General features: G+C 36.3%; 1 protein-coding gene across 2 annotated transcripts in view; it reads right to left on the bottom strand.

Annotated features, from left to right (window-relative positions):
- Nucleotides 1-3492, bottom strand: part of MAP1C (methionine aminopeptidase 1B) — a 47703-nt gene extending 44211 nt beyond the window's left edge. The window contains exons 1-2 of one of the 2 annotated variants that reach the window (XR_016434864.1): nt 3315-3488; nt 315-390 (exon numbers count right to left, since the gene is read on the bottom strand). Coding sequence is in view for 1 of the 2 variants with exons in the window: in XM_090019205.1 (XP_089875331.1) it covers nt 315-390; nt 3315-3423 (185 nt within the window). In the remaining variant the exon portion in view is untranslated. Of the gene's footprint in view, nt 1-314; nt 391-3314 lie in introns of both variants that reach the window. The other variant, XM_090019205.1, reaches the window with a different exon arrangement.
- Between the last annotated feature and the right edge of the window lie 18865 nt (nt 3493-22357).

Raw genomic sequence — 22357 nt, forward strand, 5'->3', positions numbered from 1 at the left:
CAAACACCCATCTTGTTCGACCAAAGTCGGACACAATATGCGCCACTGATTGTGTGTGCGATCAGCGACGCATATTTTTTTACGTTATACAGGTTTTAGCAGCGGTCACAACCACCGCTAAATGTCCTTTTTAAACACACTTGGACGCGCCTTGTGTGTCCGATACTCGTCCGACGAAAGCGGGGGTTCAACGATACCCCCTTTCATGTGTGTGTGTATATATATATATATATCACAGTACTCTCCATTTGTGTGATTTTCTATATGACTATCCATGTAGTTCTCTATATGAAGGCCATGTGTCTCAAAGTTACCTCCTTATGCGCATTGCCTCCTCTAAGCCAGACAGCTTCCTTGAGAAGACCAAAAGATGTCGTTGTACACCTTTACCTGAAATGGAAAAAAAAACAAGGTCAAAATATCACAACTTGGCAACAACTTTGAAGTAGACATGAAGCAAGAAAAGAGGTCATGGACAATAAAAATAAGCCAATCAAGTATAAACTAATGAGAATGTAGTAAAAAAAACAAGACAAGTTCTCAAATATACAAATGTGTGGAAAGATAGTGGAATATTCTTTTTACTAAATCATGAACTTATGCATCCAATGATAAGAAGAAATAACCTTATGCACTGAGGTGTAAATTAGATGTATTCAACAGAAAATTAATAAAACCATAAGATTGAAAATGAAATCTTCATCATAAGAAAATATCTTTACACCAGTTTCACTCTCTTTTGAATTATAATCGCCTACAGCAATCTCTATTTGTATATTGTTGTACTTTTTCATTTTTTCTACTACTTATTAGTTGAGCATCTTTGACAGGTATAGGAAGGATTGTGAAAGATATAGTTGTTAAAGATTTGCCTCTTTATATTCTAGTCTATCAATATCTTTATCAGATGTGCATACTTAACAATGTTCATTCTCACATGAAAAGTGCTACTGGAGTGCTGTGCGATCGTAGAATGCCATTGCGGTTGAAGGGAAAGTTTTATAGGACGACTATTAGACCCGCTTTACTATATGGTACGGAATGTTGGGCTGCCAAGAGACATCATATTCAAAAAATGAGTGTAGCTGAGATGCGGATGCTTAGATGGATGTGTGGAAATACAATAAAAGATAAGATTCGGAACGAAGAGATACGTAAGAAGGTAGGTGTTGCACCCATTGAAAATAAGATGCGAGAGAATCGTTTACGGTGGTTTGGACATATTCGGCGAAGGCCTAATGATGCTCCAGTTAGAAGGTTGGAGAAATGGGAAAATATATTAGTTAAAAGAGGTCGGGGTAGGCCTAGGAAGACTTGGATGGAGATGATAGGAAAGGATATGAATGCTTTGAACCTCACCGAGGACATGGCGTTGGATAGAAATGATTGGAGGAAAAGGATTCATGTGGAAGACCCAAAATGAATTTCTTTTTTGGTTCATATCGCTGACCCCAATTGTTTTGGGATGAAGGCGTAGTTGTTGTTGTTGTTGTTGTTGTTGTTGTTTAGGCCATCCACCAACTTTTCCAATCACAGTAACCAGCTAACCAATCATCTTTTAAGTTTGAGTCAACCATGGTTGCGAGCTGACCACAATCACTATAGATAAACAAGTATATGACTACACAGATAACACCACATAAATGCCTGCATACACATGTGTGTATATGTACATGTAAAAAGATAAGCACATTTATAACATATGTATTTATATTTATGTGATCATCATATATGCATGCATGCGTGAGTTGTGAGCACAGATATGAAAGGTTTTGTGCCATTAGAGCTAACATTTGGTATAAGCCAGAGTTACCAAGGAGGAAAGCAGGAAGCAAATGTGAGAAGCAAGGGTTTTTCAAGTCCATATGAAATAGGAAGCGAGAAGTCACTAGCATGCATTTAATAAGTGAAATAATAATTTGAGTAGAATTTAAAAGTAAAAAGAGTGAAACTTGTCATGCTATATGAAACTACTATTAGGCAAAAATATATACAGACATGTTTATTTAATACTGATGCAATCTAAAACTAGCTTCCTTATTTATTTCACATATAAAACTGCAATATTCTATATGATACAAATACTCCATTTCTATTCTACTGCCTAACATGTACATACTATGTGTTTCATCGATAAGATAGTATCCCCAAATCTGCAGTTGTATCCATGTGGCATGGGTAAAAAAACGTTATTTATACGTATAGTAGTTATAAAGATAAAAACACTGGGATTAACATCTGAAATCTAGGTAAGAAAAGCATTATTTAACTTAACACTATGGGCATGTTTGGTTGAGTCTCATGAGATTTGGACTCTCATGCGAAATGAGAGAATGAATCTCATTGTAATTGGCTAAACAAACTTCAAAAATGAGTGGTGAGAAACGGACTCTCATTTGGCCTTAGAAATGAGAGTTGCTTTCTCATTTAGGTGAGAATCAGAATCACAACGAGCGTCATGTGTCAATGACCAATCTCACACACAAAATGCTCCCCGGTGATGACCTTGAAGAACAAGGACGCCACCTAGGCGCAAGGACCCTTTATGGAGTAAACGCATGGCAGTGAGGACTATATAAATGTTCTGGCCTCTTCCTTCATACCCATCATCTTTGAACATGATGACAAAGGGGTTCATTGTCGAATTATGAACTAGTGAACTACTAGCAGTAACACAAAAAGGCGCTTGATGTGATGCAGAAGTGATGTTTGCCAACAAGTAGCAAAAGTGGTGGTTTATTTGGTCGGAAGAGAACGCGCACAATTTTGAATGATCACTCGCCTTCTATTTCCGAATTAGTTCCAGCAGCAGCCACAAAGCAGCTCCATTCAAATATTTAGCAATGCAGGTGAGCTCGATGGTTATGGTGATAGAATATTGACAACGTTAGAAGCATCCAAAGCTTAAAAATGATGTTTCACTACATCGAAAATCCCTTACAACCACCAATTGCGCTTTGGTAACAGCTTTTATTTGTATTGAAAAGGATGCTATCTTGTGGGTTTCTTTGCTACAGATGAAAATCAAACAAAAAAGGCATAAACCCAAAAAAGGATACAACGTTTACTATTGAGCTAGCACCAAGCAAGCCCACATGAATCAAGCAACACCTCATCTCACAACAATTCAAAACGGGCACAATGAATAAAAACTATATGCGTTCAATTGCATTCGAATTGAAAGCAGAGACAGACAATTAGCCACTGACTGCGGTTGAACCAAACAGAAGAGAATGGTGTTATTCAGAACTATCAAATGGAAAGTTGGAAGAAAAATCGGAAACTCTTATTGAGAAACATGAGAGAGAGATCACCAGAAACAGGAGAGATTCCGAGTTGGGTGCCCATGAAAGAGTCTTCAAACGAGTGCGTAGAGCGCCCAATCAAGGGGGAAACCAAGCGAGTTGCAGAAAAGGTCGCCATAGGAAATTGCGAAAAACGTTCCTTGGAGAGATAACGAGGCGGGCAACGCGGCAAGTGTATGGCGCGCACCCACACCGATTCGAATCGGAATCGATTATCCCACTCCGACGTCGAGTTGTTTGTTACTCCGAGAAATGTCACATAGATACGAGGACACGATGACACGAAATGCAGGTTCGACTCGCAAGCTCGAGGATTTTTTGTTTTTTCAGAAAAAAATAGGACACGAGATTCCGAGAACAAGGACTTTTGATAAAAAAAAATAGTTTTGTGTATTTTGATACTTCCTAACCCCAGCTGATCATAGAAAAATAAAATAAAAATTATTTTTGAAGTTATCATTAAAATGTAATAAAAAGACAATAAATAATAATAATGGCCAAACAGAATGTCATAGGCTCATTGCAATTCCGGTCATGTCACCAAGGACACGCGGCCAAAAACGGTGCAAATCAATGGTATGATTTAATTCAAATTTAAGATGCAAATGCAATTTGATGATGACACATGTTTAATTTTGGATCCAAAACTTGATCTAGGATCCAGTAAGTAGCGTGACTTCAGCATAACATTTTTTTTTTAAATAACATTCATTAGGAATAGGAAGAATCACTTCAGCATAACATGTTCCAAGACCTCAGTAAAGTATACAGTCAGGTGATCATTTTTTCTTGTGGTACTACATATTTCAAAGGCAAGGTGTTTTGGCTGTCAATTGGGGATCAGATTCGGGTCAGATTATCCAGATCCGACTAGCTTCAAACCTGATATTTACACTGGATCGGGTTTGGGTTTTACTCAGATTCGGATTTTAATCGGGTCAGGTTTCAATGAAATGTCAATACGAAACCTGAATCCAATTTCTAATCGGATTCAGATTTGTCTACCAAATCTGACTAATCGGAATCAGGTCGGATCTTGTGTTACATATGACCCGTTGACATCCCTACCGTCAATGGGTCGGGTCTTATCAGGTACCAGACTCAGCTCGAACCCAAAAATTTAAGTATGGGCATAAACAATGCCAACCCCAATACTATCCAGAACAACGGGAACCCGACTCCAATAATATGTAGTTGGGTTTGGGTTGTCGTTCTTGTCAAATATTCATTCTATCCTGCTTAATTTGAGATTTTTATATCTATTTTTACTGAATATGAGCTCTTTAAATTATACGGATCCAAGTCTGAGATTTCATTTTCTTGATGTGTTTGTTAGGTGAAATTTGGTCTCTGAATTGTTTTCCAAGAAAATTAAGGGTATTCATTGTTGAAGATTACAGGAGGGTTCCATTTTTACAGGCCTAGATAAAAATGATGCCAAGGTATTATATTGAGGCTATCAAGGCGGATGGATGCTCCCGACTTCATGATAACTATTCAGTTCACATCTTATCAGATCTGATTTTGAATATGGTCTAAAAGTAAGACCCAATCCCAACCCAATCTAAGTTTGGGTTCAGTTTCGACTGGAAATTATAAAACCATATGGGTTAAAGGGTTCAGGTATATATCGGGTCAGGTCTAATTGGGTTGGATCTTTAATTGACCCATTTTCATTCGGGTTGGGTTCGGGTCTGGCTATGACTGAAAAAGTAGATCCATATAGGTAAACGGGTTTGGGTATGATCAGTTCGGGCCTTAACGGGTTCCCTGATATGGTTGTTATTCTAGACTTAATTACCTGCAAATAAAACACATGTAATTTAATAGAATCAACTATTCATTAAGAAGATTATGTGCTAACAGTGAAAATTTTATTAACTATTTTAGATAATGCCAAAATCTAAATATGAAAAGAATATTTTCAAAACAATCAATCATTTGAAGTTGAAATAAAAGACATCAATGATACATCATATTCAAAATATATCATAAATTTGAGTTCCATTTGGGTTGGTTCACATATAAAATAGGATTGGTTATATAATCAGATTGGGTTGGGATCGGTTTGGGTATGAAGTGGGTTTGGGTTCGGATCGGTTTAAGAATAAAATAGGTTCGGGGATAAAATTGGGTCGAGTTCAAGTCCGATCGGTTTTACAATATGGAGAACCATTTGGGTCAGAAATAAAAATCAGGTGGCGTCCAAACAGGTTTGGTTCTTCATTTGCAATACCCAAGTCTCATCCAGTTTTGGTTACAAGACTATAATTTGAACCCTACCCGAACACATGGGTCTACTAAAATCGGTTCAGGTTGGGTATAATCGGTTTGGGACATCGCGTATAGCCGACCCAGTTACACCCCTATTTAGGTGCGTAGACTTGATTAAATGGACATGTTTCATAAGCTGCAATGCTATTTTCATGTTGAATTTATCTGGGTAAGTGTTTGCATCCAAAAACTCCTAATAATGTGTATTAAATATGATTTGCTATAATGGCTGCACCACACCTAGCTAGGTGAGTCGACTTAAAGCATTTAAGCCCAAAAATGTCAAGAGTTCGATACCCATAGTACACGACCTCTGCCCTAAGACCGATGCGATGAAGAAACCTACTCAACAGGCAGAAGTAGGGGGTGAGCATCAGGCGAGCTTGGCCTGGCCCGCTAAAGGATCGGGCCGACTGGGCCATTGACATGGGCGGCTCGACCCATTGGCCCAACAGGCCTATGTGAAGCGGGCCAGGTCTGGTCCAGTCCAGCCCGGCCCAGCGACCCAATCTTAGAATGCATATGTGCTTGACAGAAATTATGGGTTAATGAGATAATAGCAAGTTCTCATGCAACTAATTAGTAATTAGTGTAATTAATTAGGTAAATAGTAATAATTAACAAATAACAAGTTTTTATGCAACTAATTAAGTAAATAATAATAGTTATCCAAGTTATTATATAATAGTTAATTTTAAAAATTTTATATTATTAAAAAATTAATAAATAACTCAGGCCCATCAGGCTAGCCCAATAGCCCCGCCCACGTATATAACGGGCCGGGTTTCAGCCCGATACCTAACGGGCCTGGATCTAAAATTTTGTATATGTGCCGGTGTTTACTTTTTCTATATAATGGGGGAAGAGAACTAAAAAATGTTATTGAAAAACTAGTGAGGAAAAGATGTGGGTCATGTTTGCTTTGGTCACAGGTAGGGATAAACAATCACAGCCAAGACAACTTTCACAAGATTCAAGGAAAAAATAATCACATCTGACCCCCCAACACACAACCGCGTACGCCTCCTTGTAATCACATGCAGTTTCATTATAACTGCTTAATGGAACAGTATATATGTGTTCTGTCCCAAACACACAGCCACGCCTCCTTGTAATTACATGCAGTTTCATTATTAAGTGCTTAATGGAACGGTTCTTGTAATATCTCTAATGGATGATTCTGCTATAGCAAGACCAAAGCACTCTAGTGATTACTTCAACAATGAGCCTAGATCTTGGAGCTCTCAAATGGTTCTTGATGAATCTGGACTTAATTAGTCATTCTTGAATGTGGGCCAAATATTTATGTACCCAAATCTTTCCGGTCCAAGTGTATGGATCCCCGTCAAAAACAGAACTGGATCTGGTAATGTCTACAATACCCAAGTCAGAATTTGCTCCATTTATTTATTTATTTTGGATTGAATATGTTTGTCTGACACAAATCGAGGTGGAACCACATTCCTTGATCTCAGTTCCAACTTGCCTGGAAATTCTACAGGAAACCAGACCATGCGCTTGGATAAGGTTAAAGCACGTATATTGGGATTTAAAATAGTTAAATTTGGTTGTTTTATATAAAAAAAGAAGGGCTTGCTTGTGAAATTTGGTACATAAATTCAAATCCAATTACATAAGATCTTGAACCCGGTTTTTTTTTTCATAAAGAACAGGCACACCACTCGCGAGATCAAAGACCTAGTCATGCTGGCTAAGTCATCTGACATACTTACGGTCATTGTCCCAACGGTGTAAACCTGTGGCGCACAACCCTTGCCCTCAGAGAGTCGCCAAGCTCAGGCTCAGCAAGGGCTTATCTCGTCTCCTCATTAATGCAAGAGGCTGATGCTCATGGGAATGGGACCCTGACCACCTGCCTAGTGGCCAACGCCCCCTCAATTGCACCAAACTCCATTGGGGTTGATCTTGAACTAGGTTTGAAACCCAAACCTGTGAGAAATCCTAATCAGGTAAGACTTTTAATGACCAAAAAGATATAATTGGATCCTAATATGTAGGATGTCTACTGAGCTAAGTTCAGGTAATCTTTAAATAGAAAGTTAGGGCAGCATGTAAAGTTTTGCTAACTTAAACTTTTGGGCTTCAAAACAGTATCTTCTAGACTTTTGTTCGAAATATCAATTAAACTTGTAAGATCGCGTATTTTTGGTACTTAGATATTTCTTGAGATTTTCAAAAAAAATTGTCTAAATCTGAAAGAAAAATCATTTGAGGCTCAATTTTTAGACTGATACCTTTGAGTCTGGGTTTGACCAAGGTCTCATCGACAAGGTCAAGATGAGTCAATCAAAACGTGGTAGAGAGTTTTATTTTCGACCTTTAAATGAAAGCAAAAATCGAACAAAATTCAATTTAATTTTAGACGGAATTCAGAATTTCATATGTGTATTATATGTTGTTGGATGCGCCTTGGAATTCTGAGCGCAACGGTACTTTATTTTCCTTGATTTGGGCTACGTTTGGCCCAAAAATTGTATTTTTCTGAAAAAAAGGAGCGGTTTATCGAAATGGATTCAGGATTGGATCGGACTAGATCTGAGGCCTACGATCCAAAAATTCATGGGTTTGGATCCTATGGATCCTACTTAAATATGGGTTTGATCCAAGCCTTGATCCATTTTTGTTTTGGGTATGGGTTTGGATCTTGGATCCGAATCTGGATCCAACTCCATGCCCAATGTTTTTCTAGCTTTAATTTTAGTTTAAAAGTTTTATTTTGGGGTTAATTATAGTTAAAAAGCCTCTAGGATTAATTTGGTTATTTTTGGAAAGTTGTAAATAATTTTAATTGATTAAAAAATAATAATTAATTAATATCAATTCTATAATTTAATTGTTGGGCTGAGTGGGACTCTCTAAAAGAGTCTCTATGCTTACCTAAAAGAGTTTAGAAAAGTTAGAATTCATAAAAGAAGGGAAAAGTCAACATTTGGAGAAATTTACAAAAATTGAAAACTAGCCTTAGAAAGGGAGTTTCCAAAATTTTTGGAAACTCTCTCAAAAGAGAGGGCTGGAAGAAGGGGGAACGTGACCCCCTCTCCCTCACTTTATAAAAAAAAAAAGTGAGTGAAGAAGAAAAAAAAAAGAGGGAAAGAGAAAAGGAGAAAGAAAAGGAAGAAGAAGCAATTCCACTACAAGAAAAACGTCAATTAGCGAAGGAAATTTGTGACAGAAATAATTCATCGCAATTTTGCGATAGATTAGCGAGAAAAAATGAGTCGTCCCTAACATTGAAATTAGTTGCAGGATTTACGACAGAATAATATCTGTCGCTACTTAGTGACGGATATTATTCTGTCTCAAAATATGTAACAACTTAGCGACGGATATTATTTCATCGCTAATTAGTGTTGGTATTGGCAACAGAATTGTTTCATCGCAAATACGTTGCTAAGTTTCAATGTAAAACGCCCATCTAGGGCACAAAATTGTGTTTGCTCTCTCTCTCTCTCTCTTTCTCTCTTATTCGTGTTGCTCGCCTCGGCCACCTACCGCTCTCTGGCGACCACCTCGGGCACCTTTAACTCTCCAGTGACCTCTCCGGCCACCTCCCACTCTCCGACGACTGCCCCAGCCACATCCCTTTCTCTGACGAATGCCCTGGCCCTCTCTGCACTCGTTATTCCTCTGACCACCCATGCGCTGCTCGCTCCGGCCACCTCCCGTTATCCAGCAACTGCCCCGTCCACCTCCCGCTATCTGGCGATCTCTGCATCTGCTCTTCCGCCAACCACCCCTGTGCTACTCTCCAGCAATCGCCTCGGCCATCTCCGCCCCTGCTCTTCCGCCGACCGCTCCCGCTCTCCGGCAACCCACTGACATGAAAGTACACTGGTGAGCTCGCCTCCCATACCCGCGCCTCCCCTCTGTGCCTCTTTCTAACTTGTCAGCAGGGGACCCACCCCCCTGCTGCTAGTATTTTCTGGCAGGGGATTCGCCCCTCCTACTGTTGTTATTTTCTAAGAGAGGGTTGGACCCCCCAGCCCTTGTTTAAGCAAGGGCGATAGAGGATCGCCCCCCTGTCGTTGTCATTTTTTGACAGAGGGGAGAACCCCCTGCCCTTGTTTAAGCAAGGGTGGCAGGGGATCTGCCCCCTGCCCTTGTTTAAGCAGGGGCGTCAAGGGATGCACCCCCCTGTGTTGCTGGTATTTTCCGGCAGAGGGGGCGACCCCGTGCCCTTGTTTAAGCAAGGGCGGTAGGGGATCCGCTTCTTCTACCACTGGTATTTTCCGATAGGGGGTCGGATCCCCCTGCCCTTGTTTAAGCAAGGGCGGTAGAGGGATCCTCCCCCACTGTCGTTGTGTTTACTCAGATGGCAGGGGGGCCGCACCTCTGCCGCTAGTACTTTCCAGCAGGAGGATCTCGCCCCCTGCCCTTGTTTACGCAACATCAGCAGAGGGATTTGCCCTTACCATTGTATTTGCTCTACCGGGCTGGTACTTTCTTGTGTCTTTGTCTTTGACGGGCAAGAGTAATGTGCATTGCATGTGCGTAAGAGAGCAAAATGTGTGATGCTTAATGCTAAGCATCGCATGCGGCTTAAAATGCTATGCGAAAATAAACAAGCAAAATGCAAATCGGGTAAATACTCATGGTGAGTAAGTGATGCAAGTGCATCACATGTTATTTAATTTTTTGGATGCAATATTTTTTTATTCACACACTCATTTAGTTGTGGATATCTAGAACTGCTTTGATGAAGTTTGGAGATCATGTTGAGCATGATTTTAATGTATGAAAATAGAAGTGTTCTTATTTTTTTAGTACAGATTTCATGCTAGGCATGGTAGTAGTTAGTACGATATTGGAGTGTATTTGTTGCAGGTACATGTTTGACATTGTTTTGATATGAATGATTTGAATGTATTGCAATGTTTGATGTGTCTATATCCATGCATGCATGAAGTTATTTTTTATTTGATTATGCCTTCCGTGTGAAATTGTATCATGAAAATATGCTTCAAATAAATGTATCATTTTATAGAATGTGATTTTATATTTCTAAATATCCTTGCGATGTGTATAAATATGATATGATGGTGTTACACATGAAAATATTGAATTATCAATGCACGCATAATAGTTCATGGAATTGCATTTTATGTTAAGCATGTTTGTGGTATAGAGGGAAAGAAAATTTATGCATTAATTAAAACAAAAAATTGCTCACAAACAATCACCAAACAAGAATTAGTAGATAAATTAGATATTTTTTTCATCGTAGCATTACTAAGATTCTCTTTTAACTGGTGATGATAATATTTGTAACATTATAGGACAAAATGACTGTAAATCGTGAATGAATGTACCGTAGGATAGTTGATAATGAGGTGTCGCGTGAATATACTGATGGTGTTGACAATTTTATTGAATTCACAACAACAAGTGTTAGTATAGTGGATCCCACCGGTCGGATTAGATGTCTCTGCACGATGTGTAAGAACAATCAATTATAGAACCTCATGACGTTAGACATCACCTATACAGGAAGGGTTTTGTTAGTGGTTATCAGAATTGGATGCTTCATGGTGAAGAATTTTAGAATAATTTTGATGCACGGATGGATGTGGTGCACGATAATCCATATGTGAATTTGATATATGATGTCGCAGCACCGAAAAAGGGGTTCTGCTATGAGACATAATGATGCACCAACTGGGGTAGAGAAAGAAGCAATAGACGATGCAGCTAGTAGATTTTATGACTTACTTAGAGATGTTGATGAGTCACTATGGAATGGTTGCAAGAGTCACACTATCTTGTTTGCAGTTCTTCAACTACTGAATTTGAAGTTAGAGTATAATTTGAGTCAATCATGTTTTGATTGTCTGTGCTCTATTGTGAAGAGTATGTTACCCAAAGATGAGAAATCGCCAAAAAATTTCTACTGTGCGAAGGTTATGGTGAATGCTCTAAGTATGGGGTATCAAAAGATAGATGTTTATCCAAATCACTGCATGTTGTATTTCAAAGATCAAGAAAATAGCAGATCATGTTCATCATGTGGACATCCTTGGTTATTGCTAAAGACAAGGGAAAATGGTAGCATGAGGTTAAAAGAAGTGTCATACAAGTCACTCTGCTACTTCCCTCTCACCCCTAGATTGCAATGACTGTATATGTCTTCGAGGACAACTAAACAAATGATATGGCATGCAAACAAAGTTCGACATGATGAAGACAAGATCATACATCATGTTGACACGAAAACTTGGAGGCACTTTGATCATACTCATAAGAACTTCACAATAAAAGTGAGAAATGTTAGGCTAGGTTTATATACAGATGGATTTAATCCATTTGGGGGTAGATCAACTTCATACTCGTATTGGTCAATATTTGTCACCTCATACAACCTTCCTCCAAGCTTATGCATGAAGCATCAAAATCTTTTTTTGTCTCTATTGATCCTTTGTCTGACTTCTCCGGGCCAAAATCTTGATGTATATTTAAGGTCATTGGTTGATGAACTGAAAATATTGTGGGATGACGGTATTCAAACATACGATACCCATAAAAAACAAAACTTCAATATGAAGGTTGTTGTTCTATGGACAATAAGTGACTTTTCTGCATATGGTATACTATCTGGTTGGAGCACACATGAGAGGTTGGCATGTCTGTACAGTATGGAGGATACAAAATCTTTTAGATTGAAGCATAAAAGGAAGTCGTGCTGTTTTGATTATCACCGTAGATTTCTACCCAACGACCATCCATTCTGACGACAAAGGAATGTGTTTCGAGCAGGCATAATTGAAATGGAAGGTTCACCCACAAGGTTGTTTGGCATAGAGATTTTAAGAAGATTGCAATACTTTTCATATAGACTGACAGATGCCCGTAGCCCGACACCCTTCATTGGATTTGGGAAGGATCACAATTGGACAAAGAAATCTATATTTTGGAAACTACCATATTGGCCAACCTTATTGATATAACATAATTTGGATGTGATGCATATGAAGAAAAATGTATTTCATAATGTGTTTAATACGATAATAAATGTGAAAAAGAAAATGAAGGATAATCCGAAGGCCCGTATGGATTTAAAAGTAATATATAAAAGATCAGAATTAGAACTCAAAGAGTACAATGGCAAAGTACTGAAACCAAAGGCAATGTATGTGCTTGAACCAGATCAAGTAAAACATGTATGTCAATGGTTGAGACAATTGAGATTTTCAGATGGATAGGTCTCTAGTATTGCTCGAGCTGTGAAAATAGACGATGGACAGTTATATGGGTTGAAGAGCCATGATTGTCATGTCATTATGCAACGGTTGATACCCCTAGCATTCCACGATATGTTAGACAAACCTATATGGGAGGTATTGTCCGAGTTGAGTAGATTTTTTAGAACATTATGCGCATCAGAAGTCATAGTATCTGAGATAAAGAATCTCAAGGATTCTGTCATCACTACTATTTGTCAGCTAGAGAAGCTTTTTCTGCCAACATTTTTCGATGTTATGGAATATGTGATCATACATTTGTCATATGAACTAAGGGTTGGTGGTCCAGTGCAATATCGGTAGATGTACACATTTGAAAGATATATATACTTTTCTCTTCAATGCTATTGAGAAATTTTTTGTAATCTAAGATGTATATTGTTGGCAAATGCATGTTTGACCTCAAAAAAAAGGTTCAGAATAAAGCAAGAGTAGAGAGCTCTATTTGTGAATTATACGCTTTAGAAGAGATTTCAAATTTCTCATCTATATACTTTGAACCTCACATTCCAACACATTACACATGCTCACATCATAATGATGATGGAGAACAATTTACTGTAGCTGACAAATTATCGATAGTGATGTTAAAGATCAAGGAATATATAATTTATAAAGTGGTCTGACCAAAGTTGTGCAATATTACAATGGGTATATCATAAATGATTATCGATTACATACAAAATACTACGGTGTCAACATGTCAATGATGAATAGTGGCGTGTGCATCAAAGGTAGCGGCTACAGTGAAAATAAACATGACTACTATAGTGTTCTAGAAGAAATAATGAAGTTGACTTACTTAGGCACAAATAATAGTGTAACTTTATTCAAGTGTCATTGGTTTGATCTCACACCAACAAGAGCTGACAAAGCCTCAGGCATTGTGGAGGTGAATCATAAATCAAGGTTTGAAACATATGAACCATTTATATTAGCCTCACAAGCTCAACAAGTTTATTATACTTTATATCTGAGTATAAGGAAGTCAGATAGAAATGAATGGCGGACAATTTATAAGGTGAAGTCTAAACTATACCCCGAGTATGATCAATTATAGGAAGATAAGTTAACTGAAGAGAGTGATTACTATCAATCAGATGATATATATGACTTTTCTTATGGTCACGATATCACACATGGTCTGCATGTTACATCTTCATTATCCAATGGCACATATATGGAAGAATGTGATCCAAATGATATACCAAGTGGATGGGTACCCAATATAGAAGAAGACGAAGATGACAAAAATGAAGAGGAAGAAGAAGAATATGAAAGTGAAACAAGTGATGAGGAAGCATACTCGATTTAGTGAAATATATGTTTGAGTGCTATGAAGGATTTGAATGTATTGCCATGTTTGATGAGGTAGTAGTTAGCAAAATATTGAAGTGTGTTTGTTGAAGGTACATGTTTGACATTGATATGCTATGAATGATTTGAATGTATTGTCACGTTTGATGTGACTCTATCCATGCTTGCATGAAGTTATTTTTTATTTCAATATGTATCCATGAAATTGCATATCATGTAACTGATCTAAATAACATTTTTATTTGTTAGAATATGGTTTGTGGAGGTCACAGTGGTCGAGGACCAAGTGGAGGCCGTGGAACATCATTAGGTAAATATCTTTGTGTTATATTTAAATATAGGCATTCATTATATTTTTGCTTATATGTTGATATAAACATTGTTACTTGTTAATCGTCTTTATAGGATCACAACTCAGTGATAGGCAGACTCAGTCTTCGTCTTCATGCAATGCTTCGATAGGTATCTCATTTAAATAATTGTATACTTGATTAGTTTAAATGTGCATTGTGTGAATTTCTAACTCATTATTCTGTAGGTGATGTTTCGCCTACACATGACCCACCTATACTAGCTACTCATACACATCACAAGACAACGCCGGATGCAGAGTATTCTCAGTGTGACACACGATGACTCATTCAAATAGTGTATATCGATAGTCGACCATAAGTATTTCATTGTCACTTGTTCAATATTTATCTTGTAAATAGTTTATATCGACAATCCATTGTTAATGTGTATCAATTCATGTGTAGTGCGAGGTTCGAGCAACAAGAAGTAATACGAGAAATTAAGAAGCCACTATTGTAGCATCTTCCAGGATCGATCGCGCAATAGAAAGAGTACCCGACAAAGGTGTTGGATATATTAATGTCCTCATTCATGGTATGCAATCGTTTATCATAACTAATGTGTTTCATATTTACTTTTTTGTTATACTCATGTGTGCTAACTTTCTGAAAGTATTTGTAAGTTTTTCATCGCTTTGCGACTGCGAAATAGAAGAAAGATGTCAAGGTAGTGTGGCAGAAGGTGGTTGTCAATCGATTTGCCGACATGTTGCACAATATGAAGACTGCAGCAAAAAAAGTAGCTGGTGGGATAGATGATCCACTGCAGTGAAAAGGCCATGTGCCTTCTACTATCAAAAGAGATTATTGGGAGGGCATATGCAACAAGTGGGCGAGCAATGAATTTTGAAACTGCTCAGCAAAGGCTACACAAAATCGAGCGAAGATGCCCGATGCCCATCTACACATAGGTGAATCTAGGACTTTTGAAAGCCACCAGAAGAAAATGGTAACTCATCAAAAAAAAAATTTATATATATATATATATATATATATATATATAAAATCAAATTTATAAGTATTTATGCATACTTATTAATCGATTTTTTTATCATTTAACATTACAGGAAGCAGAAAAAAGAGGCATTGTGCCTTACAAGGATGTGTTTGTTGAAACACATAAATGTAAGAGCACGAGATATTTTGTATCAGAGAAGGCGAGAGCAACATCGGTATGTATTTATTGTATTAATAAACATTGTAATTTACAAGTTACTATGAATTACATTATCATAAATATTGTAATTCTTAATTATTAATTCATATTCTAATTATTATTTTATAGGAGTCATACGAGCTACAAATGGTACAACGATATGGCAATAACTCTACTCAGCATCTGCCTTTTGATCCTGCAGCATGAATGACTGCAACCGGTGAACCCAAAAAGGGTCGTGTGTTCGGTTTTGGGAGTAACATGAATACCACAAGAGTCGTTGTCTCCTGCAGCCATGACTCTCAGAGTTCTCCCGCCAGCATCAACTCTCAATTGACTCTGCTATGTCTTGGGATGGTGTCTGTCAACATCTTGAGGATAAAATGTAATACTTTTTAAATGAAGTCATTCTCAACATTGTCCGTAATGAGTTGTGCAACTTTTTTAAGGACAAGGGAACTTCGTTTGCATTCAACATGAGATCTGGTACCCGTCAAGTATAAAGATTCATGTCATTTGTTTCATGTCATTAAATTTCAAGCTAGTATATACATGATTAAATGCATATATGCATGATTCCCTCACTATGATTTTTTTGGACACCTTATAACACATATATGCATGATTGATTCACTATATAATTTTTATGACACTCTTATAACACATATATGCATGATTGAATCACTATGAAAGTTTTTTTACAACCTTACAACACATATATGCATGATTTCATCACTATAATTTTTTCTTAGTGCCTTATAATACATATATGCATGATTTAATCACTATAAAAGTTTTTTGACAACCTTAGAACACATACAGGCATGCTTTCATCACTATGACAACCTTAAAACACATATGAGCCCGATATTAGCATATATGAAAGTTTTTTAATGCCTTATAACACATATATGCATGATTGAATTACTATAAAAAAATTTGACTGCCTTAGAACATGATATGCATGATTGAATCACATACAAAGTTTTTTTACTGCCTTAGAACACATATGAGCATGATTGAATCACTATGAAAGTTTTTTGACTACCTTATAACACATATGAGCATGATATTAGCATATATGAAAGTTTTTTAACTGCCTTATAACACATATATGCATGATTGAATCAATATGAAAGTTGTTTGACAACCTTAGAACACATATATACATGATTAAATCAATATGAAATTTTTTTGACAACCTTAGAGCACATATATACATGATTGAATCACTATGAAAGTTTTTTGACAACCTTAGAACACATACAAGCATGCTTTCATCACTATAAAATTGTTTTACTGCCTTAGAACACACATATGCATGATTGAATTACTATAAAAATTTTCTTAGAACACATTTATGCATGATTGAATCAATATGAAAGTTTTTTTACTGCATTAGAACACATATGAGCATGATTGAATCACTATGAAAGTTTTTTGACAACATTAGAACACATATAAGCATGATTTCATCACTATGAAAGCTTTTTGACTACCCTGTAACACATATATGCATGATTGTGATACATAACACATTTATTTGACAGTCTTATAAACCATATATGCATGCGTGAATCACTATGACATTCTTTGACAACCTTAGAACACATATCTACATGATTGAATCACTATAAAAAAATTTTCCAGTCTTAGAACACATATTTGAATTATGTTAATGTTCTTCAGTTTATTGTTAGTCTATGTGTCATTCAACCATTTACTTTGTTGCATTAGATTATGTGCATTGCATATAATTTATTTTATTATATTTTGTTTATAAATACTAACATTTTGGTTTTCTTGTAGGATGTTAGAGATGATCAACGTAGAAGAGCTGATAAAGGCATGAAGGGAGGGGCAGATCGAGAAAATAAAGAGGTTGATGCCCAGAATCTTGGCGAGGATTAGATTCATTTGTTTAATTTGTTGACGTACTTGTAACTAATTATAACTTGACAAAGACTGTATTTGGTTGTTAAAGTTTGTTTAACTTAAAACTTGTGTTAAATTTATTCTACATGTATATTGTTTTTTATGTGTACTTTATTTTTTATAAGCAGGTTATATGAATTGTAAAACGAGAAATTTTTCTCGAGTTTTAGAATATTTCAAAAAAAATTTTTTTTTTTTAAAATTAGCGACAAATATTATCCATCGCTACTCCGTCGCCAATTCAAAGCAGTCATTGGTTTGCGACAGATATGTATCCCTCGTTAAAGAGTAGCAACAGATTAAATTTGTCGCATAACCAAATTAGTCTCTATTTAGCGACGGACATGATCCGCCGCTACTTAGCGACGGATTGACGACAGATAAATTCTGTCGCAGTTTAGTGACTAGGGTTATGCGACAGACACTATCCATCACAACATCTGTCACTAACGTGTTTAGCGATGGATTAGCGATGGCTTAGCGATGGATAGCGTCCATTGGTAATACACATTTTTCTTGTAGTGTTCTTCTTCAGCCCTAAGCTTCCTTCACCATTATTTTTATAGTTTATTTCAAGGTACGTGTTTCTCTTAATTTTGTTTTGAGTGAGAAAAAGAACATGGATTTGATTTCCATGCGGTATTTTGTTAGAAATCCATGTGAAATAGTAAATCTAAATATTTACCCTAAAATCCATGGTTAAGATTAATGTGTTTGCATTATTTTTGAAGTTTATTTTGGGAAAAATACATATATTGATGTTTGTATTGGTGGGTCTTTAAATCGGGATAGATTTGCCATGTTTGTAACATGCATAAATCTGGCCTGTATGAAAATTCTTGATAATAGGCTCTCAAAACAAGTAGATGCATGTGTTCTCTTAAAGGAATATGTTGAACGTGCATGCCTAACTGAAGAGCTTGCATGACAGTGGGAGTTTGCTCATATTTCAAACCGTGGAAAGGCATATACATGTTGCTTTACATGCCAGCATACTCATGCATATATGCTCATATTTTAAACTATGGAAAGGCCTATACATGTTGTTTTACATGCCAACATACTCATGCATATATGCTCATATTTTAAACTATGGAAAGGCATATACATGTTGTTTTACATGCCAACATACTCACACATATATGCTCATATTTCAAACTATGGAAAGGTATACACATGTTGTTTTATATGCAAACATACTCACGCATATATGCTCATAAGACAACCTGTACATGCATGCTAAAATAATTCTTCTTTTTAAACATGAATGTATTTCTTATCAAAAAATATATATAGGAATCTTTTTGTTGTGTTGGGCCTCAGCCAACCCCAGTCGGCTGAACCATGTGCAGACAGCCCCAGCTGACTCAGTCGGTTGAGCTGGGGTTGTAACTCAGCCAACTAAACCCAGTTCGGCTGGCCTGACTTGCCAGACCTTGTGGCAGTCGAGCTGAGTAGTTGACTGGCCTGTTTAAAAAAAAATAGTTTCTTAACTGTTTGAGCCCCAACCGATTGGGTCAGCTGGGCTGGAGCAGAGTCCCAGTCGACCGTCTGTCGACTGGGTGCTAGATCAGTCTTCATTTCAAAAAAAAAATTATAAAATATATATGCAGTTTGGTATGGACAAGCCCAATTTTTTTTTGCGTTTATGGAAATAAATTGGTTAGGCTATGCATGCAAATATTACAAATTATGCTAAGTGTATTAGTCTTAATCATATGCATACAAAGGGGTGGTGTTCCTTATGTGCTTAAAATTGTTGTGTGATACTTATTCGAAATTGTTGTTGTAAACAGGCTTACTTATGCATGTACATATACAAAATTTAGGTGCTTTTGCAAGATCAAAATGGCATGAGTGTTCTCACATTTTAATTGGAATGGTTCATTAATGAAATCATGCATTTGTCAGGAATTGTACACTGAATGAAAGTTTGCATCTAATGTGAGTGTGTGAACTCATGTACATGCCTATGAATATTATAGTTACTTGCACATCCTCTTGAAGATGTCATAAATGAATGTAATTTGAGAGGCATTTAAAAGTGGATGCATATTGGCATATGATTCATGATTTTTGCATATGAAGGCATTGAGGATCAAATGGATCATTCTGGGCTATGTGAGCTTTGAGCATGTGTTGCTCTTGTTTTAGTTGTTCTATGCATTGCAAAAATTGAATATAACATTATTGTTTTATTGCACTATTCCATGATGCCACGGGTTGTGGTCCCGTGAAGAGCTTGGCATGTTGATTTGCAAACCTATGTTATTAATTCTGCATATTGATTTGTAAATATAAAATAGATGAATTAATAACAAGATAAAAGAAAGTAAAGAATAGTGTAATTTATGTTTTCTTGATTTCACTTCTTTAATGTAGGAATTTTGGAGGTTACAGTTTGGGAAAAACCCTAAGGATACAAAAACTCTGTGTGCGTTGTTGTTTCTTCTGAACCCAATATTGAGGTTCTTTCTCTTAACCACGGTTTTAGGAAAAGTCTGTCACTTTGTATGGGGGTGGTGTGTAGACACAACTATTATTTTGGTATACCAAGAAAAGTAGCACTTATGGATGTTGATGTCCCTGGTGTCCCAAACATTAGATGTTTTCTAATGTTTCGATGAATGGTGTTGTTTCCTGATATCGGTCGAGGGCTAAGTTTGAAACCTAGTAATAAAATACAAATTGTGTACTAAGCTACCATGAGAAACTAACTTGACCTTGGGGTTTTAACTATTTTGAGTATCTGCGAGCAATAGTAATAACAAAAAGTGGAACTTAAATGTGTGTGCATCCTAATAGGGACATGCATATGAAAGAGAACTTGATTAAAGGTGATAAATTATTCATGCATTGCACTGAAATCATGCATATTCCTGCTATGCATTAGATCATGCATATTTATTTGTTCCCTTAATTGTGATATATTGATGTATGCATGATGTTTGTTCCTTAATGCATGTTAAATGTTTGTATTGCTTAATTTATGGTCTTTGTTGTTTAATAATTATTTTCTATTGCATAATACTTGTCCTTATTGCGTAATTGATATTCTCTATTGATGATAATTGTTTCCTCTTGTTTAGTAATTGATCTTCATTGCTTAAATGATTATTTAAAATATGAAGTTATCATGATTGCATCCCTCTAAAATATTACATGAATCTTATTTATGTCCTTTATTCTTATTTGATTCACTAGAGGGACTTGTACACAGAATTCTTCAGATTCTGACACTCTACTTTTATGGTTTTTCACAGCTGCAGGTGATCAGTGAAGTCGACTAAATTTTTAGAGTATACGAGGGTCACACTTGCTTGAGACTGCTTCACTTATGGACAAAGTGACTCTACTTTTGTTTCTTTTAGTTCTTTTTATTTCCTTCAGTTGTTACTTCACTCTTGACTTGAGTATGAGACTCATATTGATTCATTAATAAAGAGTTTGGTTTATTTGGCTATGGATGATAAATATAAGTTCGTTTGTGGTGTGTGGTTATACAGCTGAAATTGGAACTTTAAGGACCCCAGGTCTCTGGGAAGATTTCCGCAACTCTTAAAAAAATTCTGTATTTTTAAAGGGTATGAGTTGAGGTCGTTACAAAACTATAAGATTATAGCTTTTCAACAAGCTAAAAATCAGGTCAATATGATATCAAAATAAAAAGCTATAACGAAAATAATATAATTTATTCAATAAAAATCTTGTTTTTCAGATATAGCTCCCTTTGAGTGCATTTTTTACTATCAAAATGATTGAATTTGGTTTGTGCTTAAAAATAAATTAAAGTTGAAGATGTTAGCTTTTCAACATATCAAATAATATTGCAATTTGACATTTAGACATAAAGTTAAGGCCAAAACAATTTATCATGTCTTAACAGATCCAAAGTATGATCCGATTTAATCATAGAGATCCGAAATTTCATTATCTAATTCAGAAGAAACCTTTAGAAACCTTATCTACATGTATCATTTTGATATAAACCACCCAAAAGTCTATCCTTGTTTCTCTAAAGCAAAAAAAAAAAAGAATCCTATCCTACCCAAAGTCGTATCCCAAGCAGAACTCGTTTTGGATGAGTCTTATCCTCTATAAAGATAAGAACATATTCATTTGGGTTAGATTCAAACACAATAATTCTTGAATTCATATCTCATGCAGAATTTCTATAAATAAGGGTAGCCCTCTATAGTTTAGAAGATCAAAAAGTCTAAAAATCTCCTACCTAAGTGGTGGCCCAGAGAAGAAACCTACCCAAGCCCTGTCTACACTTTGTTCATAAGCCATTGAAGAATTATCGTACTTACACGGAGGTGCTGACGAATAAAAATGAGCATAAAAGCTAAACAGGCCCTCGAGTTTGAAAAGGTAATTTTTTAGATCATTTAATTAAGTTTGTTCTTTCATTTCAGTTTTCAATATTCTAGAACATATACTTACACACAAGTGCTTTTTATTATATACCAGAGTTTCCCGACTGTGCAATTCGAAATACAAAAATCAGAAAACCTATATGGGTTTTACCTTTCCCTCGAGCAAAGGATGGTCAAGATACAGAGTCCCCACATCTTTTAAAAGGTTTTTGTGAGTTAGTGTAAGTCCAATATTTTCTAACTTACAATTTTTTATTAACAATTTTTGACAATCACGATGGTACGCCATATTTTTTTGATTTTTCGTGTATAGAAGTGCATTGCCAAACCCCAAACCTTTAAATTTCAGATATTTCTAGGTTTGGACTGTAAAGAAAGCACT

This window comes from Nuphar pumila, chromosome 10, assembly GCF_984573655.1.
Source record: "Nuphar pumila chromosome 10, dmNupPumi1.hap1.1, whole genome shotgun sequence".
Lineage (NCBI taxonomy): Eukaryota > Viridiplantae > Streptophyta > Magnoliopsida > Nymphaeales > Nymphaeaceae > Nuphar > Nuphar pumila.